Raw genomic sequence first — 22,436 nt, forward strand, 5'->3', positions numbered from 1 at the left:
CCCCTCTCCCCATGGCAGCTGAGCACAGGTTTATTCTGAGAAATTCCCTTTGTTCCCACTGCTGAGAAGTGTTGCAGGATTTGTGGGTGAGCTCTGGGTCACACCTGTGTCAGCTGCTGGGGTTTACCCAACTTCCACCTTTTAGTGACAAATACCAGCAGAGAAAAACTGTGAAACAGCAAATATTGGGACATGAAGCACTAGAATAGGCAAAAAGAGGAAAAATACTAATTATTTTTGGGGGAAAAAAAACCCCTCTGGACATCTTTATAAGGGTTTTTATAGGAGGTGTCTCTGTGAGGGACAGGTGTCATCACCTTCCCTCTTTGCAGACATGGTTCACCTCATCCTCCTCCTCATCCTCCCATTTCCTCATCTCCAAAGCAGGACCTGTGGGAAAAGAAGGAACAAACAGACCCCATGGAATTGTCACTGTGCAGTGAAAGGTGCTTGGAGCAGCCATGGCCTGGGGTAATTTGGGGTTGGAAGAAGGAAACCTTCACCCCACCTCTCCCTCACCTGTGGGGTGCTGCCACGAAACTGGGAATAGTTGAGATAATGAATGCAGTTTATTGAAAGTTAGAAGGATATTTAACTTTTCTTCCATGATCCCAACACAAACCTTTTCTTCCCATAATAATTTTACAGGTCTGATCTTCCTCCTCGTGCTCCCAACCTGGGAGGCTCCAGGGTCAGAACATTCCCAATGAATTCATTTGTTTGTTATTCACTTTTTTTCAAGTTTTCTTTCTGTCCATTAGAATTACTGATGGTTTCCATCTTTTCTCCCTAGAAGTGGAAAGCTAAATAACCATTTAGAAGCTGCTATACACGAGGCCATGAGTGAACTAGACAAAATGTCTGGGAATGTAAGTTCCTTTTCCTTGGGAATATTCTCTTTTTCCATGTTTGCATGTGTGTCCCTTGGAGGGAGCCTTGGTTTGGGGTGGCTTTCTAACAAATTCTGGTTTTATTTTCTGAAATCATGAGGAATTTTCAATATTTCCCCTGCATTAAAAACTGTTTGCAAATGTCTGATGGTTGAGAAAAATGGGAAAAGTTGTAGGATTTTAGGTGCATTGAAAATGTTGTTATTATTTTGACAAAAGAGATTTAAATGTCCAGTCTGATAATTATTGGATGAATTCCAGTCCTGCCCATATTCAATGGGGTTCCTCTGCTAATGAAACAAAATCAGGGTCATTTATTTCTCAGCTGGAGTAGCAAAGTATTGAAACCACATTTGAAAGCATTTTTCTTTTGAGTGCAAAACTCTTGGAATTCAGTTTTCCCCATGAGAAATGAAAGATATTGTCATGAAAAGTAAGTTTAAAAGAAAAAAAAAATATTTCTAATATCACACCCAAAAGTGATTTTTCCATTTAATTATACTGTTAGGATGTAATTCCAGTATCTTTTCAATAACAAGTTTGGTTTATAAAATATCCTCATTTTTATTTCTAAAACTTGGTTGTAATTTCATTGCAGCCCACTTAAAAATAAAAAACAAATCTATCACAGCACATGTAACCTCCCACATCTTCTATTTGGTCAATAGTTATTCAAATGATTAATTATAAAATGTTTGAACACAGGGAAAAACCAGGTTTTTTGCTGATATTCAGTGCTCAGGACTAAAGAGATGCAGGTTTGGAAGTTACAACAACACTTTGGGGAGCTTCTGTATAAAAAAGGAAATATATTTATATTTATTTATATATTTGAAGAACTGGAGGCTTGGAGCTGAATATAGACCCAACAAGAAATACTTTAAAAATGATTCAGTAGCTTTTAAGTTACAAGCCAACCAAATCTTTTGTTGAAACTGAATTTTACAAACTGAGTTTTGAGCTTTGATTTAAAGCAGCATTTTTTTGAAAGGACAAGGAAAGCAAGGGGTGATTGTTGGTCTGTAACAAATAAATTTGGGATGGGTGTTTGGGCTGGCCTGTCCTGCTGCCACCTCTTCCCACCCATAAATCCATGATTTTAATTGATAAAAATATTGATTTTTTTTTTTTAATTGATAAAGGAATATCTAAAGCTGCTTGCTCTGGGCATTGGGAGCAGCAGAAAGTTTCCACTTCAGGGGAAGTGCTGGGAATTTGCTGAGAGAAACTTTGCCTCTCAAATCCAGCCAGCATTAGCTCAGAATTGAATGTTTCCTTTTAAACACCAAGAGTTTCCTGAACATCCCTCATTCCTTAATAAAAGCCCTGAGCTCCCCAATTTTCCCTGTTAGCAGCATTTTCTCACCATCTTCTCCCCACATTTTATCACTGGTCACTGCAGTGCATGAAAGTTTGTCACTGAATTTGCCATTATTGCACTTTGGGATCAGTCCCTGATTAGGGGTTTTAGTCCCTGATTTTATGGGGTCTCAGTCCCTTGATTAGGGGGTCTCAGTCCCTGATTTTAGGGGGTTTCAGTCCCTGATTAGGGGGTCTCAGTCCCTGATTTTATGGGGTCTCAGTCCCTTGATTAGGGGGTCTCAGTCCCTGATTTTAGGGGGTCTCAGTCCCTGATTTTATGGGGTCTCAGTCCCTGATTTGGGGGTCTCAGTCCCTGATTTGGGGGTCTCAGTCCCTGATTTTAGGGGATCTCAGTCCCTGATTTTATGAGGTCTCAGTCCCTGTTTAGGGGGTCTCAGTCCCTGATTTGGGGGTCTCAGTCCCTGATTTTATGGGGTCTCAGTCCCTGATTTGGGGGTCTCAGTCTCTGATGTTCTGGTTGTTTCCCAGCCACAGCAGCTGCTGTCTCTCTCCAGGGTTTGGGATGCACAGGTCATGGACTCAGCCTTTCCCCCCAGTTTCTCACAGCTGTGGAAATCCCTTTATTGTGTGTAGGTGTGAAATGCTGAGAGCTGGTTCCTGACAGCCCCTCGAGCCCTCCTGCAGCTCCCTGACCCTCTGACCACTCTCCTTTGCTAACTTGTGAATATACTTATTTTTAGGTCCACCAAATCCCGCAGGGAGACAGACAAGTGAAGCCTCCAAAACTCAAGAGGAGGAAGATCTCTAGATAACATTGAATGTTTTTGTTACTGGTCCAGTCCTTATCACAGTGAACGTGCACATGATCTATCTGTAGGTGTGGCTCTGTCAGGATTTCTGTGGAGACAGCTGCTGCCATCACAGGGCACCACGAGGAGCAGTGGTACCACATTTGGGATGATTAGGAGGGATAGAGGTTGCTGGATAAGCCAATCAGAAATCTTGAAAGGTTGCAGTAACAATGTCAGATGATTACTGAATCTTTTTTTTTTTTTTCTATAATACTAAAAATTGTGATTATAAGAAATAGTCCAAATGTTTCTGAGAAATTTTCATTGTGTATATAGATAATACAGAATTTCATGGTGATATCTGAACTGTAAATATTGTACAATATTGTCATGTACAAGCGTACCTAATGCACACTTTATCTTTTATTGTACAAAAAATAGTGTACAAAATTCTTTGGTTTCTATTGAGTACACATACAAGAGACTACCAGTGTAAAGTGATAAATAAAAATACAGCCTAAATGCTTTTATATGATAATGTAAAAGATGCTGTTTTTGTATTTAACAGCAGAGAGAAGGCATGATTATGTAATACCTTAATTATGACATCCACTTCACACCACTGAGTGTTCATTGCTCTGTCTGTTTGGAATGAGCCTTGCCTGGAAGTGCTGTACTCCAGTTCAGGCCTTTAGGAGAGCACAGCAGATTCCCAGCTCTGATGGGATGTGGGATCACAGCTCCAATTAACAGTTCAAAGGCTGCAACCCCGTTGAGTTTTTATTTACTTAGCTTTGAACGTAGAACGCTGTAGATTGGATTAAAAAGGACAAAAAAACCAAAAAAAAAAGGAAAAAAAAAAGAGTAGAGGGACTATTTTAGTCAGCCATTTCTGTAGGAGAAGTTTCATAGCCACCTGAGGAACTAAAGAGTCGATACCCCTGTAACTTGAGCCCCTCCAACCACCCCCTAGATTAATTAGCTCAATTATCTAACGTCATTAACACGGTGTTTCCTCGGAAGGGGGCAGAGGCCCTGCTCTCAGGAGTGATCAGGACTGATTGCTGTTGGTTACCTTTGGTTTGGCAGTAGGATGAAAGGGCAAAAAAAGCAATTCCAGGATCCATCTCTCAGTATTAAAACAGAAAAAAAAAAAGTTAAGGGTGGCTTACAAAACTATTAGCAACAGTAATTTTTATCAGTATTATGTAACATATCAGATTTATTTTATTTAAAAAGAATTATTTATACCATTAACAGATTCTTATATATATTAATGTGGCTGAAATGCGCAGGTTAAATCTATTAACCAAATTATTTATGTTATATTAAGTGAGAAATGTGAAACATATGTAGAAAAAAAAAAAATTAATACACTACAGATTTAAAAGTCTAAAGCTATGAGCCATTATAAAATTAACGAACGGAAGTGTAGCACAACATTCTTTCCATTTGATTTCATGTTTCTTTTCCACTCGGCCGTGCTGATGGTGAGGGAAGCCCGTGAGGCTTCCCAGAGTGGCTGCAGCTCGCCATGCCCAGCCCCAGCTGGGCTTTGCTCCAGCTCTGGCACCAGCACTTACCTCACATTTCCTCTCCCTGAGTCCCGCCTGTCGCTCTCTGGGTAAGGACTGGCCGTGATCAGCACCCCGGGCAGCGCCGGGACCGGCGAGCCCCAGGATCCTGAGATCCTGAGGATCCCGAGGATACCAAGGGTCCTGGCAATCCCAAAGATCCTGAGATCCCAAGGCTACCAAGGATTGTGAACATCCCAAGGATCCTGAGGATAAAAGGATCCCAAGGATCCCGAAGATCCCAAGGATCCTGAGGATAAAAGGATCCCAAGGATCCCGAAGATCCCAAGGATCCTGAGGATAAATGGATCCCAAGGATCCCGAAGATCCCAAGGATCCTGAGGATACCAAGGGCCCTGAATATTCCAAGGATCCCGAGGATCCTGAAGATCCCAAGGATCTCAAGGATCCCAATGATCTCAAGGATCCCAAGGGCTGTGGCTCCTCTCCTCTTGCTGAGCCCATTCCACATGCCCCAGGCTGGCGGGCTTGGTGCTCAGTGCCCAGTGCTCAGTGCCCAGTGCCCGGCTCTCGGTGCCCCGTGCCCAGCTCTCGGTGCCCAGCTCTCGGTGCCCGGCTCTCAGTGCCCGGCTCTCAGTGCCCGGCTCTCGGTGCCCGGCTCTCAGTGCCCGGTGCCCGGCTCTCAGTGCCCGGCTCTCGGTGCCCGGCTCTCAGTGCCCGGTGCCCGGCTCTCAGTGCCCAGTGCCTGGCTCTCAGTGCCCAGTGCTCTGTGCCCGGCTCTCGGTGCCCCGTGCCCGGCTCTCAGTGCCCAGTGCCCAGTGCTCTGTGCCCGGCTCTCGGTGCCCGGCTCTCGGTGCCCAGTGCCTGGCTCTCAGTGCCCGGCTCTCAGTGCTCGGTGCCCAGCTCTCGGTGCCCGGTGCCCAGTGCCCGGCTCTCGGTGCCCAGTGCCCGGCTCTCGGTGCCCAGTGCCTGGCTCTCAGTGCCCGGCTCTCAGTGCTCGGTGCCCAGCTCTCGGTGCCTGGTGCCCAGTGCCCGGCTCTCGGTGCCCAGTGCCCGGCTCTCGGTGCCCGGCTCTCAGTGCTCAGTGCCCGGCTCTCAGTGCCCGGTGCCCGGCTCTCAGTGCCCGGCTCTCAGTGCCTGGCTTTCGGTGCCCGGCTCTCAGTGCCCGGCTCTCAGTGCCCGGCTCTCGGTGCCCGGCTCTCGGTGCCCGGCTTTCAGTGCCCGGCTCTCAGTGCCCGGCTCTCGGTGCCCAGCTCTCGGTGCCCGGCTCTCGGTGCCCGGCTTTCAGTGCCCGGCTTTCAGTGCCCGGCTCTCAGTGCCCGGCTCTCGGTGCCCGGCTCTCGGTGCCCGGCTCTCAGTGCCCGGCTCTCGGTGCCCGGCTCTCGGTGCCCGGCTCTCGGTGCCCAGTGCTCAGTGCCCAGTGCTCAGTGCCCGGTGCCTGGCTCTCGGTGCCCGGCTCTCGGTGCTCAGCTCTCAGTGCCCGGCTCTCAGTGCCCAGTGCTCAGTGCCCAGTGCTCAGTGCCTGGCTTTCGGTGCCCGGCTGCAGCTCCCTCGGGGCTCCGGGGCCGGGCAGGGTCCCTGCGGAGCCCCTTCCTCGGGCAGGTCCATTTGTGTCTCCGTCCTCCCCTCCGAGCTCTGCCGGGTTCCCGTTTTTCCGCCCCGTCCCGGCGCGTGGGCGAGCCCTGGAGCCCCTGTCCCCCGGGATTCCCTTTCTCCTCCCTCCGCTCGGTGCCCCAGAGCTGAGTTTTGTCTCCTTTGGCCCCCAGGTCTGTGCTCCCTCCTCACTGTTTTACTTTACATCCCTAAGATTATGTAAAGTATCCTCGTGCACTTGATTTCCTCGGTTAATAATGGCATTGATGTGGGTGCTAGGAATAGTTTGTTTCAGTCCATACCAATTTTTTTTTTTTTTCTCTTTTAGAGTTTTTATGGTTTCATGTAAGCAGTTAATGTAAATATTGTGAGCATTACAGGTCATGCAGTGTTGTAACATTTTAAGAAATGTTGCACCGACTTTACGATTAAAAAAACTGGTCACTCATACTTGAATTTTGCCCATAGAGCCATTTCTTTCTCTTTGCATTAAAGCATAATCTACTTTTTTGATGGAGGCCCAACCCTTCTTTCTACCTTATTATTTTTTGTTTAATAAATCTCTATTTTTTCTAATAGAAGACTTAAAAATGAAAATTAAAAAAAAAAAAATACTTTTTGCCTACTTTCTAATTTAAGAGAAAATTCCTATATTTAAAAGGTGGAGAAAAAAATAATAAAAAAATAAAAAAACCACACAAAAAAAAAGTACACTCCATTGTGGAAAGTGGAACACCACTGGATTTGTCATTAACATGGCACAATCACCCCAAAGTGGCTGAGTACAGCGAGCCCACGACGCCGATCGGGACCTCGGTAGATTTAGGGAACGCCGTGATTCCTTGAGGATGTAAAGTGTTGCATATTCTTGTCTATTTATTTATTTATTTATTATGCTTTCTTTTGCTTAAGTGGGTGACAATGTGGTTGAGTCATTCGGATGACATTCAAATTAAAGGAAATATTCCTCTTTCTATTATGGTGCGTTGTGTGAACGCCACGGACGGAACGAAACGAAAATATTTTCATTTCTTTCGATGGATTTTCTTCGTATTTTCAACTTTCTGGCTGGTATCAGCTGTAAAACAAAAAAATAATATCCACATAGTTTAAAAATAATTTTAAAAAAGAAAAAAAAAAATAAACCCACCCCACCTCTGATGTCCCAGGTCTGTTATCCTCACAGTCTAAGGTTTTTAGAGGTTAAGAGGAACTTCAAATTCTAAGGTCTTTCCGAAATCATCTTTGCAGAAGGTTTATAAGTCATGTGATATCCTTTTGGAGTCCCTGAGTTTGATGGTCTAGAGATATTAGAGGGCTCGTGGTGGACTGAATTACCTTAGGACTGAATTACCTTTCTTAGCTACAGTTTGTATTTTGCTATGTAGGGTTGTAATGTGAGAATTCCAGAAGAGCCGTAGCATAAAAGTGCTTTTCTATTTTTTAAAAAAACCCATTCTAGTCTTACTAAGAATTAGAGAATTTTTTTAATATCAGTTTTGTAATTTTTGATAAAGTTGTCAATATTATGATTAAATCACCAGAAAAAACAGTTCCTGTGCTGTTCTCTTCGGGGCAGGGACTTTGTCTTCCGACGGATTATGGGATGCCCACTCTTAAACGGGGCCACGGGCACCGCTGTCGAATTAAAATAGCAACCCACAGCTGTGAGGCTGAGTTCAATCCAAGAGAGCCAAGAGAGTTCCCAGTTGAGCCTGCAGATCCCAGTGCCTGTCCCTGCTTTGTGCACTCCAGGGAGGCCACGGCAACACCTCCCCCCGGTAAGTTCAGGGAGCTGCAGAGCCAGGATCTGATCACACCAGCCAGGATCACATCCCACCAGCCAGGATCTGATCCCAGCAGCCAGGATCTGATCCCAGCAGCCAGGATCTGATCCCACCAGCCAGGATCTGATCCCAGCAGCCAGGATCTGATCCCACCAGCCAGGATCTGATCCCAGCAGCCAGGATCTGATCCCAGCAGCCAGGATCTGAACCCAGCAGCCAGGATCTGATCCCAGCAGCCAGGATCACATCACACCAGCAGCCAGGATCTGATCACACCAGCCAGGATCTGATCACACCAGCCAGGATCACATCACACCAGCCAGGATCTGATCACACCAGCCAGGATCTGATCCCAGCAGCCAGGATCTGATCCCAGCAGCCAGGATCACATCACACCAGCCAGGATCTGATCCCAGCAGCCAGGATCTGATCCCAGCAGCCAGGATCTGATCACACCAGCCAGGATCTGATCCCAGCAGCCAGGATCTGATCACACCAGCCAGGATCTGATCACACCAGAGAGGATCTGATCCCAGCAGCCAGGATCACATCCCAGCAGCCAGGATCTGATCACACCAGCCAGGATCTGATCACACCAGCCAGGATCACATCCCAGCAGCCAGGATCTGATCACACCAGCCAGGATCTGATCACACCAGCCAGGATCTGATCCCAGCAGCCAGGATCTGATCCCACCAGCCAGGATCTGATCCCAGCAGCCAGGATCTGATCCCAGCAGCCAGGATCTGATCACACCAGCCAGGATCACATCACACCAGCCAGGATCTGATCCCAGCAGCCAGGATCTGATCCCAGCAGCCAGGATCACATCACACCAGCCAGGATCACATCACACCAGCCAGGATCACATCACACCAGCCAGGATCTGATCACACCAGCCAGGATCACATCACACCAGCCAGGATCACATCACACCAGCCAGGATCTGATCACAGCAGAGAGGATCTGATCCCAGCAGCCAGGATCTGATCACACCAGCCAGGATCACATCACACCAGCCAGGATCACATCACACCAGCCAGGATCTGATCCCAGCAGCCAGGATCTGATCACAGCAGCCAGGATCTGATCCCTCCAGCCAGGATCTGATCACAGCAGCCAGGATCTGATCACACCAGCCAGGATCTGATCCCAGCAGCCAGGATCTGATCCCAGCAGCCAGGATCTGATCCCAGCAGCCAGGATCTGATCCCTCCAGCCAGGATCTGATCACAGCAGCCAGGATCTGATCCCAGCAGCCAGGATCTGATCCCAGCAGCCAGGATCTGATCCCAGCAGCCAGGATCACATCACACCAGCCAGGATCACATCACACCAGCCAGGATCTGATCACACCAGCCAGGATCTGATCCCAGCAGCCAGGATCTGATCCCAGCAGCCAGGATCACATCACACCAGCCAGGATCTGATCCCAGCAGCCAGGATCTGATCCCAGCAGCCAGGATCTGATCACACCAGCCAGGATCTGATCCCAGCAGCCAGGATCTGATCACACCAGCCAGGATCACATCCCAGCAGCCAGGATCACATCCCAGCAGCCAGGATCTGATCCCACCAGCCAGGATCTGATCACACCAGCCAGGATCTGATCACACCAGCCAGGATCTGATCCCAGGCATTCCCACCCCTCAGCCAGCAGCTCCACCTCCAGGGCCAGCATTGCCCCCAAAGCCCTGCCTGTGCTGCAGGAATCCCACCCACCAAACCCATCCTTCAGTTCCATACTCAGCGTTCACACCAGGGTCCAGTCAGTGATGGAAAAGCACTTGGAAGCTCGAAAACTAAAAAAAATCCTACAAAAAATGAATTGCTGTATCCCCAGGTCACCAGCCTGGGAGCTGTAGGGATTTTCAAGCCTCACCAAGCATTCCTGCCCTGCTCCTGGTGTCAGGTCATCCTGGTGATCCCAAGGATAAAGAGCAATCCCATACTCTTGTATTCCTCAAACATTGCTCAGACTCACAGTGGGGTTGGTGGTGATGCCATAAATGCTGCCTGAGTGCTCAACTCCCAGAAATTCCCACCAGCCTGGTGTGATCCTGCCTTCCCACCTCTCCTGGGATGGTGACACTTTGTATTGGCTTTGCATCTGTGAGCTCAGACCCCTCATTTCCCTCTGCCAGATCTTAGCTGTGAACACTTGAAAGCAATTTTTTGTTGTTCTGTTTAAAAAAAATAATAATTAAAAAATCAAAAATTTTATTTGGAGCCCTTCCTGTGAAAGAAGATCCTGGAGAGATTCCAACTCCCACGTTTTTACCTGCTGCAAGATAAGGATTTGTCTGGAATTGAGTGTCATCCCAAAGGGAGATAAGGGGTAGGATTTAGAACTGGGGAAAAAAAACTTCTATTTAGAGCAGCACTGTCTGGAAAATCCTGCTTTGGGAAAGATCTGGGAAGTGGGAAAGGTTTTCACTTATTGGATGAAGGGAAGGAAGAGCAGGAGAACCTCATGAATTCCTGTGTGAAATCCCAGGGAAGCACAGGTTGAAGAGTTCCAAAATTCCAGGCAGGAATTGATGCCAGTGAGTGACCCTGGGGTGGTGAACCAGGTACAAGTGGGATGGGCAGCAAAGGCTTTTCCAGCCACATCCACATCCCTGCTGCAGGTAAGTGCAAAGTCCTTCACTGATAATTCCCTAAATACCTGAGGAATGAATTCTTTGGGTCACAAAACCACAGAATTTCCACCCAGGTGACTGGGAGGGCTGCAGGCTCTGTACTTTCCAGGCACCAAACACAATCCTAGGACAGACATTTTCCTCATCCCACTTGAGAAGTTTCTGTCTCATCAAACCACAGTCATTTGAGGCCTGTTTGAAGGAGAAGCAATTCCAAACTCCCAGCAGAAACAGAGCTCGTTTTCACTTCCAGCAAAATAAGTTCTTGCTTCTCTCGATTTTTTTTTTCTCTAGAGAGAGAAAAAGTCATAAAAAAAATAACAAAGTTTTGGGGGTTGTCAGTATCTGTTCTCAGTCATGGGATTGAGCTCTCTGCTTCTGAGGAAAAAGAAGATTTATATCTAAAAAATAAAACTTTTCCCTTCTCCTCCTTCTCCTTCTCCTTCTCCTTCTCCTTTCCCTCATTTGTTTAATTGGGACCAAAAGGAGAATCTGTAGCTTCCAGACTTGGCCTTAAAAGTTTCATGAACCAAAATAACAAACAGGAGATAACAAATGGGGTGTTGGGAAGGAATAAACCTTTGTCATTTACAACTTGGTTATAATGGTACAAAATAGACAACAAAGTGTTAGACAGTAAATAAATAAAAACAATATAATTTTTAAAAATATATTTTTAAAAATTGGGACAAATTTAAGATTAATGGAAGTACAAGTGTGGTTTTTGCCATCCTAAAATCAGCAAGGGGTCAATGACTTTTATGGAATTGCCCATGAATTCTTGTTTTAGCAGCCACTTTGACAAGTTTCTGTCCAGATGTTGAATCCAGGTGTGGCTCCCAGCACCTTTTCTCCTGGGATCAGGAGTGTCCTCAGTGCACCCACACAAAGAGTGAGGTGGAAGGGGTTTGTCCTAAGTGAGGCATGGAAACATGTCCAAGGCACATGTGATCCTGGTTAAAATACTTGGGATGCCTGTGGGGGAACAAGGCTGAAGCCTGGTAATGGTGCAGATCAAATCTGTGACAGCAAGGAGTCCTCACCAGGGCAGATTTAAGCCAGGTTTAGCTAAAAACAGAGTCAAGCTTTGGGAGTTACAACAAAATATCTGCAGCTGCTGGAACTGATTGGCTTTGCTGAGAGCAGAGCTGATATCACTGAGGAATAAAAGAAAGGCAACAAAGCCAGCAAGCAGCAAATGATGAATTATTCAATGCAAATGTCAACTTTTAGCAGTGACTGTGGTTGTAAATCTTTTTTTGCAAGGGCTGAGAGTTGCCATTAAGCAACTCCACATGATGCTACATCTGTCGGATTTCTATCATTTTATTTTTATGGATGCTGGGGAATATATTGGGAATTTTCACCTTCAGATTTTATTAACATCATTTCCCCAACCTCTGTCGTCCTCTGATTTCGTGTTTGCTTGGTTTTTCTGGCAAGGCTTAAATCCATGCCCACTTCAGGAACATCCCAAGCTGTGAGTCTTCAAATGAAAATCGGCTTTTGTGAAGAAATTTTAATTTTTCCGTGTTTTGAACCCGAGTTGAATTCCTTGGGAAGATGGGGAATGGTGAGGGAAGAGTGAGAAGTGTGAGTGCTGGGGGATTCCTATCACATCCATATCATCAATCTGTCCAAGGATTTCTATAGCTCCCATTATCCCCAGTGCCTTCAGGATAAGAAGCTGAGAACAATTGCCCATTGTCAGTTTATGAAGGAACTTTTTCATCTTGCTTCCCCTAAGACTCGATTCTTAATTAAGTAAATTAAAATTAATTACAGAATGTGTACAACAAGATGTTATCAGGGCTGTGCCCTGAGCTGGGCTCTGTGTCCTGTGTCACAGGGAGGGATGGAGGGGACACAGGGAATGGCTCCAGACTGAGGAGCAGATGGGATATTGGGGAGGAATTGCTGGCTGGAATTGGGGAGGGTGGGGACAGCTGGCTCAGGGTGCCCAGAGCAGCTGTGGCTGCCCCTGGATCCCTGGCAGAGTCCCAGGGAGTGTCCCTGCCATGTCCCCATCACCTGGGCTGGGCCTCAGCCCAGTGAAAACTCTCTGTACATTTAAGGTCAGGCTCTGTGGGAGGTTAAAAACACCTTCCAGACCTGAGGCTGAAAGAGTTTCATTAGTTAAATGATAATATTAAGCAATTCCTAAATATCCAAAGCACATTTCCTAACAAACCCCAAAGCACCTCTGCATATTTTGTAATGATTTCTCGTGCTTTGTTACCAGAGCTCTGAGCTGAGCCACATTCCAAAGGATAGGAATGCTGCACTTCCATTCTTCAGTTTCCAGTTGCCATTAGATATTGACAGGGATCCTCTTATTAACCTGATAAGGATGACTTCAGCATCTCATAAAATCATGGATTAAACAGCAAGAGTGAGTGAAGTGTATCCCAAGGATCATTGGACCTGCAGCAAAATGAGCACGATTATTTACTGAATGGAAGTGGAATAGATTATTGATTTGGATCCTAAAACTTTCAAGAGATGAACATCTCAGAGATGTCAAGTGTTTTCAGAAGAGCAAATGATGTTGTTCCATGAGCTGGTCAGAGCAAGGAGTGAGGCCAAGGAGGGACCATTCCCACCTTGGGAAAGGGGAGAAGAAAAGATGGATTTTGTGCCCATAGCCAGGGAAAGCAGGGTTATCCCTTCATCCCAGACATCAGGGGGGCCCCTGAGTGCAGCATTCAGCTGATCCCAATGGACAACATTCAGTGTCTTCCCAAATGTGATTAATGGTGTGTTACAGAGCTCAGAATAATGGGATGGACTTCAGTTATCAGGTCCATGCAGTGGTTCATGGGATTTTTTAATGATCCTTAAAAGATGGAATGAGGCTGCTTAAAAATTTCCCTCAGTCAGAGACCTCCTAATTTCTAACTCTTCATCCTCAAACAAGTTTATTACTAATTCTTTCTTCAATAAAACCAAGCCCTGGTCAGGCAGAAGTTCATGTTTTCTTCTTGTTTCTGGAACAAAGAAAGTAAAATGGCTCAAAGTTTCTTCTTCTCAGCAGAAGGAAAGTTAAAAAGCAATGTTGTTTTCAATCAGCTGCTGCTGGTGCTGCAGAAGAGCATCAAGACCCATGAAATCAGGTAAATAACCATGAATTGAAAGTTTTCTCATCTCAGAAATTGCTGGTTTTAGCTCCAGTTGCACGATCTCTCTTTTTGTTTGAATTCCAAGAGAACTCTTCCTTCAGCCCTGCAGACAATTGCACCTATTCAACTTCAGGGAGAGTTCAGAAGCACGGGGGTGTTTGGGAGCTTTTCTGGAGCATCTCCTCAGCACAGTGTGAGAAGCACAGCCTGATCTCCAAACAAACCCAGCTAAATTTACTCTGCTCCCACCCACCCTGGCCAGGACTCCTGCCACAGTTCCCTGCTCACAAGTCTGGGTCAGGGCTTAAATGCTCCATGAAAATTGGATTGCTATTCCACAAAGGCTTCCAAAGACTTGGGAAATTCATTTCTCCCTTCAATCTCACTGCTCTGCTTTTCCCAATTTCTCCAGTGTCAGGATGTGACCCTGCTTGTTTTCTGCATCGCTGAGGCTAAAATGTTAAATGCTAAAATGTTTTGTTCAAACCCAAAAATTCCAGCCCCAAAATATTGGTGCAAGGGGAAGCCTCAGCCAGTGCCACCAAGCAGAGCAGTGAATAATCCTTGGAAGTTTTTAAGCTCCATCAGAGCATATTTGACTTTTCCTCCTGTTGCTCTGATTGGGATATCACCCCACAGCAGCAGCTGTTTCCTGATTTCCACCCTCAGTGCTGGTTTTCATCTGCTCTGAGAGTTGTTCAGCTGTCCCCCTGGATGTGTGATCACTGCTCCCTCTCCAGCCAGCAATCACATCCCTTTCCTCTTCCTCTCCCTCTCCCTCTCCTCTCCCATGATTGTTTCTCCAATATTTGGTCATTTGGCAGCTCTTGGGTGTCAGATTGGGGGATTTGTTACCCCTGGTGTCTGAGGAGGAGCAGTTGCATTTCTCAGTAGTCTCAGCAAGATGTGGCTGTTTCTCCCCTAAATACCTTTAATTTAGATCATCTGAGCCCTACTTGCAGCTTGTGCTGCTGCTGGAATCAAGTGAAGTGTGTAGATGTTTGCTGGTTGTTTCCAGTTAATCAGATTAGATTCTATTTTCACAATGTTTATATTAAAGAACTAGAATTAGTATGTGGCACTGGATTTCAAAATAAAAGATATTGATATAAAAGAAGCTAAAATTAATGCTGCTGTACAAGAAGACACATCAGGTCCTGTGCCCAGGGTTTGTGGCCTGGGGAGCAATGGCTGGATGGGGATTGACTTCCCTCTGTATTTCCAGCTCCTGCAGGATTCTGCCTCTCACAAAAGATTCCACTCAATTTGTGCAAGGAAGAATCACAGAATCCCAGGATCCCTGAGGCTGGAGATCTCCAAGATTCAGTCCAACCTGTGACTGATCCCCACCTTGCCAACTAACAAGACAACCTGGTGTCATTTTCCATTTCTCCTCTTTGTTTACTTGTAAATTCACAGCTAAATCCTCTTTATAGTGGAAGATCCTAATTATCTTCACTTATATAAACTATTAGAGAAGGGTAGGATGTCCTAAGGTGGTAGGATCTACAAATCCACAGAGGATTTCCTGGTCAATAAAAGAAAGAAAATTAAAGAACTATCTGGTTTTTTCATCTTTCAGCATGCAAATGTTGCAGTTCTGAATATCATGATTAAAATATTGCCTAAATCCCTCTTCTAATTTCTAGAGGACCTCACATCTGGCAGCAACTTGCTAACAATTATAGAACATTCTGAAAAAAAATGAAAGTCTGTCAAATCTTCATCTTCTGCTAGGATGGGGCTTTGCAGAACTCTGCTGTAACAGACTGAGTTATGTTTTCTTGGAGCAAGTAATTGCCTTCATGTCTCATAATATGAACCAGTGCAAATGAAGTTCCTCCCCTGGATCCAGAGGCAGCTCACATTTATATCCCAATAAGCTCCTAATATTGAAGAAATGTGTCAGATTCCAGCTCTCTCAATCATTGTTCTTCAAGAATATTTGCACACGTTGCCATCTCTGTCAGTTTAGACAATTTTTTTTTTTTTTTTTTTTGCAATTTTACAAAATAATTTCCCTCCCTGGGTCTCTGCACAGGCTCTGCTGATTGAGCTCAGCAAGTGGCACTTTTGGGCTGCTTATTTCTTCTCAGCAAATCAGGCTGGGCAGGAGTTTCACAGAAAATGAGCTTTGTTTTAAGAAAGTTCATTGTTCCTGCAGCCCTGCTCCCTTTGATTTCAGACAAACAGACACTCCCTGCTTTGCTGGGATCCATGAGTGAGGGGATATATTGGGAAGTGGTGTGGGTTTGAAGTGGGATTTGCTTTGATATTTCTGTGCAAATCCATGTGATGGCTCACTGACTCATACAGCTGAAAATAGGTGGTGATATCAAGCCCAGAATTCTTTACAGATTTTTTTTCCCCCCCCTTTTCTTGCTTAGCTAGCTGCTCTTCTAAAAAATTCAGGTCATTATTCAAATCTGTGTTTAGATTAAAACTCCAGATAGAATCACTCTTACTCACTGATGAATCACACTGGAGCAAATTTTGGTCCTACTGAACTCACTCTGTGTTGCCTTAGTCATAAGTTTGTTTGGCAAATCACATGTCATGCTCAAATTAAGCCCTTGCTTAAATAAGATACTTTTAAAATACATTTGGTAAGTTTGCACATAAGATTTATTTAGATAAGATTTCTATTGCAAACTTGTCAAAGCAAAACCAGAGAATGAAAAATTCTGTTAATTCTGCATTAAAACATGAATTGATGTTGGCAGCAACAAAACTAAAGGGATTGCTGGACATACATGAAATTAAACTTGTTTTCTGAAGTCTGTTTCTGAATTAATTGGAAATGTTGGCTTTTGGGAGGCTTTGGGATAGCAAACTCCCCCTGGATGTGGTGATGTCACCACAGCCTCTTCTCTGCCACTGCCGACACCAACTTGACCTTTCCCAGTGATTTTTTTTTTACATTGCTTGATTCCTATGCCAATACCAAATTTGCCCTGAATCTTTTAAAGTGACACCACATGGCTTTTTACATTAACAGGGCCATTTTTCCCTGAATGAGGATAACAGGGATTTCCTGAAATTACAATTTAAAAGCTAAACACAAAATAGGCAATGTAAGTAAAACTGTTTCCAGAACTTTTCATGGGTCTCAGGTGATGTGAGGTCACTGTTGGTTTATTACAAGTGGAGTTTGGATAATCCAGACAGGTTGGGATTGCAGCTCCTCCCAGATTTATGGATCATTTTCCTCAAAAGGATTAACCTGCAACTTCAGGAAGAGCTCACAAAATATCTGTGTGTTTAAAATAGAGAGAATCGTGCAAAGAAATCAATTAACAACCAACTCCCAAATACCTGGGGGAAAATGGGAATGGATTCATTTGGGCTGCTTGCAAACCTACCTATTGAAATGGCTTTTTTCTTTTTTCAATTGAAGAATGAAGCTCTGATGCAATTTTGCTATTATATAATGGCATTATTTCCCACTCCTTTATTTCTCCTTTGTTTCCAAGAATGATTAATTAGTGACACAACTCAGAAACATTTCCAAACCCAGCCATTCTTTTGTCCTGGAAGATTTTTTTTTCCCTATACCTGGAGTAGCCAGAAGCACCAAAGTCCTTTTTTGTAATCTCATAGGATTATTGAGGATTTCAGGGTTGGAAATTCCCATCACACCTGTGACATTCCCTGATTTTCCTATGGGATGCCTGTGCAGGTTCCACAGAAATGGTCCCAGGTGGTTTGGGCACCCCTCAAGTTCTCTTTGAAGCTTCAGCAGCTCCTGCTCCTCTCTGCATTGGCTCTCCCAAAAATCCTGCCTCTTCCCAAGGAGCTGAGAACCACAAATATTCCACAAATATTCCAGAATCATGCAATCAATTGGATTGGAAATACCTCTGAGATCACTGAGTCCAGCACCATCACATCCAGTCTTTCCTTAACACCTCCAGGGATGGGGTCTCCAAACCTCCCTGGGCAGCCCCTTCCAATGTCCAATCATCCTTTCTCTGGAGAAATTCCTCCTCATCTCCACTTAATCCTCTCCTGGCACAGCTTAAAATTTTGTCCTCTCATCCTGTCACTACCTTGAGTAATCCATGATTTTCATTTTCAAGCTTCCAGGGCTCACATGTGAAAATGATTTGAAGGAATGACCATTCCCTCGCTTTCACCAGTGTCCTCTTGCCCTGTCTGCTCCACCCCGTGGCCACATTTCAGTTCCCACTGAATTTTCTTCCTTTTTTTCCTTAGTGAAGTTCAGAGGGATTTTAGCAGCAGCTCCTGCTCTGTCCATGCTCTGGTCTGGGACACAAGAACACACAATTCCAGGGGTGGGGCAGCCCCAGCTTCCCTGGGGAATCAGTGTGTGCCTCCCCAGCCTCTCAGGGAACAATTCCCCCCAGTATTCCTCCAATTCCTGCCCTCTGGAAGTGGGAATTGATATAATTTTCTTCAAAAACCCTTTGACAAGGAAATCCAGCAAAGTGAAGCTTGAATACATCTTTAAATCTGATTGCATCTTTAAATGTTGATTGCATAACAGCTCCAAACTTCCTTTTGTTATTACAACTGTGTGCACAGAGCACTGCAAGCATTGCCCCACTCCTCACTGCCAAGGAAACACTTTCATTTTCCTTTTGACTCTTCTTGCAGCCCAGCAAATATTTGTGTTTCTTGATGCAAGGTTGCTGAGAGATGCTGGTTTAGCTGTGAAGGCTTTCAGCCCCATTTTGCAGGAAAATTGGGGAAGGGACACTGCTCCCATAAAAGTGACAAGAAGTTTCCCTCTGATTTGCATCACAGAGAAATGTAAAATTTTCCTTTCTAGGGAGACATCCCCTGACTCCACTTGGCACCAGAAATATGGGACAGGGAATTTCTTGCAGGAGCAAGACCTGGGTTATTTCTGCACAGCAGGAAATGGTTCTCACAATGGTTCTACCCCAGCTGGGGAGATTTTTGGGGTTTTGGGGGTTTTCTCTGCATGGAACTTTAAACATTCCCACTCCAGATCAGCACAAAGCAATCAACCTCAGAGCAAGGTGGGCAGGGAAAATGGGAAAATGTTGCCACTGTGAATCAGAAAGAAAAAAATGTTATATCCAGGCCATTAATCCAGAAGACAGAGGGAGTTTATTGGTTTTTTGGGGGAGCTTTTAGGGGTTTTATTTTTATAAAAGGTACACTTGGTGTATTTCCTAATTTCTTGCTTTCACCTAGTGGAAGGTGTTGCAGCCCATGGAATGAGGTTGGAATTAGATGAACTTTAGGGTCCCTTCCAACCCAAACCATCCTGGGATTCTGTGATTTTATGATTTTACAGTTGCCTGAAAAAATTATTCTACTTTTATCACTGCTACTATTCTACTTCTACCCACTTCTACCCTTGTGCTGAAATCCAGCAGAACTACAGAGCTCTGAGGAGAAAAGGGAATTTCTCTTACTTCTAGGACAAAGTTTTTCAGTCCCCTTTATGGCAAGCACTTCACTATGGCTCCTGAAATCTGACTAAAAATAAAAGCAGTTTTCAATGCTCCATGACTCTTCCTTTATTGATAATTTAAGTTGCAGCATGGGGGTTGCTTTGATTTTTTTTTACACAGGCTGGGGAGCTCCCAGCTCCTCAAAATACTCTGATTAAAAAACATTTTTTAAAAAGATTAAATAATTTTCTTGTGTTTGCCTTCTGAAGTATGAGATTTTGGGATAAATTTGCATACATTTGTAAACTTGGTTTCCATGATTTTTTTTAGCTATGATTTTTAAGTAACAATTGAGTAAGTCTCTCTACTCTTATTTTCCAAAGTTAAAGGGCATAAATACCATCCTTATTATGTACTGATTTTAACAACACTTTTCTAATTCCAGTCACAATTGTTATTTTCTTCACCTTGCAAAGTTTTCTTTTCCCTGGAGGTAAAACCCCAGATTTCTGTGAGTTTGAGCTGCACTCCTGCAGGTGCCCATTGGTTTTATTTGATAATTCCAAGCCAAACTCCTCTGGTTTCATATCTACATTCTTGTTAACTCACTTGTTGAACTGGGTTGTAAAAGAGCCCAGTCAAGAGTAGATTTATCTTTTGAGTCAGAATCCAAGATTTTATACCACAGGAAACAGCTGCAGCAGGTTCCTTTAAAGAACTCCTGATGCCTGTGGTAACCTCCACACACAAAGCACAATTCCCTTTCATTTTAAACCTATTTCTTGACACAAATAGTTTTGATATAAAACTCTCAAACAGGGAGCTTCCTGCTGCTTTTCATCATTGTCCCTTCCTGCTATAATTTGGGGAATCTGCTATTTTCATAGCTGCCCTTTCATTTCGTTTTATTTGGTGCTGGGTTTGAGATTTTAACTCCGTTTTCAACTTTTATAATTTTCATTCAGAGCTTTCAATCTCCCAGGAAGCTGCTCCATGCTCGATTTCAGGGTTTGCCTGATAGGTTTGGGTGACCTTCGAGGGGGAAATGCACAGGCTGCCAGTTCCCCAAACCCTTGGAATAATTGGAAATAGAAATGGATGGGAATGATACATTAACTCTGAGCATTAGGCACTAAGCATGCTTGCTGGCTACTTTGATCAAGCTCTTTTTTTTTTTTTTTTTTCCTGACAAAACCCCCTTTGAAATGAATAGGACAGAGGTTCCTTTCACTTCAATCAGAGTTCTCAGACACAGGGAGAAAGAAGGACTTCATAACCTTTAAAAAGACTCCCCTCGTCCATTCATGGATCTCCTGGAAAGCTCAGCACTCTCCCTTGTGCTGGAGTTACAGCCCCTGGATACTCTCAGCCTCCCTTCTAGTGAGGATTTGCTTAAACATGAGCTGTAAAGAGCTGGAATCTGGGATTTACAGCAGCAGGAGCAGTGTCAGCAGGGCTTTCCTGCTTGCAGCTCCTCAGCCTGTACCTGGAATGTTGCAGAAGATGATTCTTAGTGCACTTCATAACTTGGTTATTTGTGGGTATTTACAGTCAAGTCATCAGCACCCTAAAAATTCCAGTTCTCTTTTAACACCTGGAATGAAGGTTTGGGACAAGCACCGTGCCTTGGCAGGGTCATTATCACTTCTGGAATCTCTGTTTCTCCACTCCCTGAGTTTTTTTATTTTAATACTTTTTGTACTTAGTGGGTAACAATACACAGAGTAAAGTAGTGCATGCTCCTGCTGGATTAGGTTGCCATAATGTACACTGAGATAATCATCCATAAGTGATGCTTCTGCTTGGAGAAGATTAATGCAGTGAGATATGAAGTATTAGGAAAAAAAAAAAAAAACAAACACAAAAACCAAACCAACAAATAAACAGGATAAATTTGCAAAAGAGAAACACCCCAGCATTGAGGCAGCTATGGTGAGAACAAGGATTCTTTGTGTTAAATGGAGAAGCAGAAGCAAAAGCAAGGATGTGATAAAGCCCCTGAGCCTATATAGCTCTGATATTTCCACTGATATATATGTTTAAATAAAATGTGAGGATTTTTGGTCATTCCACTGTTCAAATATGAAGATGAGTCAGAATTCAGCTATTGAACAAATAATTTTGTTTGAGACATTGTTTCCTTGATTTGTGCATGAAAAGTAAATTATTTGATCTACAGGTGAGTTACAGCTCTTTTTTTTTTTTTTTTTTTTTTTTTTTACAGCTACAGTTCTTCAGAAAACCTGTAATATTTTAGAAAATATCAGATTATGTGCTTAAAAGATGGATGGTTCTGTCTAAAAACTAAACTAATGCAAGCTGAAACTTTAGTTCTGCCCATGTTCAGCTCTGAGCAATGGCTTTTTTGACTACATAAAAACTCCTTCTGTACCCTACAGGGCATCATTTAAAAAAATTGCATTGCTTGTAGAAATAAAATAATGGGATGAGTTTAGGACTAAGAGCCACCTGGAGGGTAAACATGTTTCATTTTTGTACTTTTTAAAAAATGTAACTATTGAAGAAGAGCAGAACATGCACACAAAGGGAGAAGGTTGTTATTATCTATTGTTCAGCTGTGCTGACTGAAAGGGGAAAAGTCTTCCAGCAGTGTGTAAAATGCTGTTTCTTGCAGAAGCAGGAGGAGCAGAGTCGTGGTGTCTTTAACTGCTGGAGGAGGAGCTGCCTGTTCCTGTCACAGGGATGTCACCCCTGCACTCCCCAGGTGGTGGCACCCAGAGTTTCCTATCTTGCAAAATAAAAATACTCTAATTATAAACAAATTTTAAGTGCAGTCTATCACTATCAGTTTTGTTCTCTGTTTCTTTTCTCCTATTTTCAAAGTTTCATTTGCTCTCATGACTGGACACTCACCTGATGCTTCCATAGCAGTAGTTGATAAAATTTCCAGATCTCTTTCCCAAGCTAATTTGGGTCTGTGGCTGATGAACACCATGTTCTTGCTGCTTCTTTTGCCCTCCTGTGTATTCCTGTACTTGTTTCATCTTCCCTCTCTCTCTCTGGCTGACACAATTCTTTATTCTTCATTTTGTTAATCATGTGTTTGTCACAAACAGCAGTTGTATTTGCCAAACCACATAAATAAAGGACACAACAGGTAACTAAAAATAAAAGGCAATTCAGAGACTGAATCTATTTTTTTTCTAATTTGAAAAAATGGAAATTAGGTACAGCTGACACAGTAATCCAAACAGGGAAGTTTTGAATAAGAATTTCAGTTTATTTCAGAAGGTGATACTGACAGCCCTGTGAGAGCTCTAAGAGAATCAGGTCTCAGGCCATTAAAATAAAATGGAAGTGAGGAGATATTTGAGGTACTAAGAGTCTTTGATGAAGGTTTTTGCAGAC

General features: G+C 44.0%; 1 protein-coding gene and 1 long non-coding RNA gene across 4 annotated transcripts in view; one reads left to right on the forward strand and one right to left on the reverse strand.

Annotated features, from left to right (window-relative positions):
• MBD5 (methyl-CpG binding domain protein 5) overlaps positions 1-3,549 on the forward strand; it is a 102,013-nt gene extending 98,464 nt beyond the window's left edge. For all 3 annotated transcript variants that reach the window (XM_079310859.1, XM_079310860.1, XM_079310858.1), the window contains 2 exons: positions 794-869; positions 2,954-3,549. In XM_079310859.1, coding sequence (XP_079166985.1) covers positions 794-869; positions 2,954-3,025 — 148 coding nt within the window. In that variant the 3' untranslated portion in view covers positions 3,026-3,549. The remainder of the gene's footprint in view (positions 1-793; positions 870-2,953) is intronic.
• Positions 3,550-6,990: 3,441 nt separating this feature from the next.
• Positions 6,991-22,151, reverse strand: LOC306804757. Its single transcript, XR_013774994.1, has 2 exons — positions 21,942-22,151; positions 6,991-7,210 (listed from the first exon to the last, which is right to left on the reverse strand). It is a non-coding gene; the product is annotated as an uncharacterized lncRNA (long non-coding RNA).
• Between the last annotated feature and the right edge of the window lie 285 nt (positions 22,152-22,436).

Source organism: Erithacus rubecula (assembly GCF_903797595.1).
Source record: "Erithacus rubecula genome assembly, chromosome: 8".
NCBI lineage: Eukaryota > Metazoa > Chordata > Aves > Passeriformes > Muscicapidae > Erithacus > Erithacus rubecula.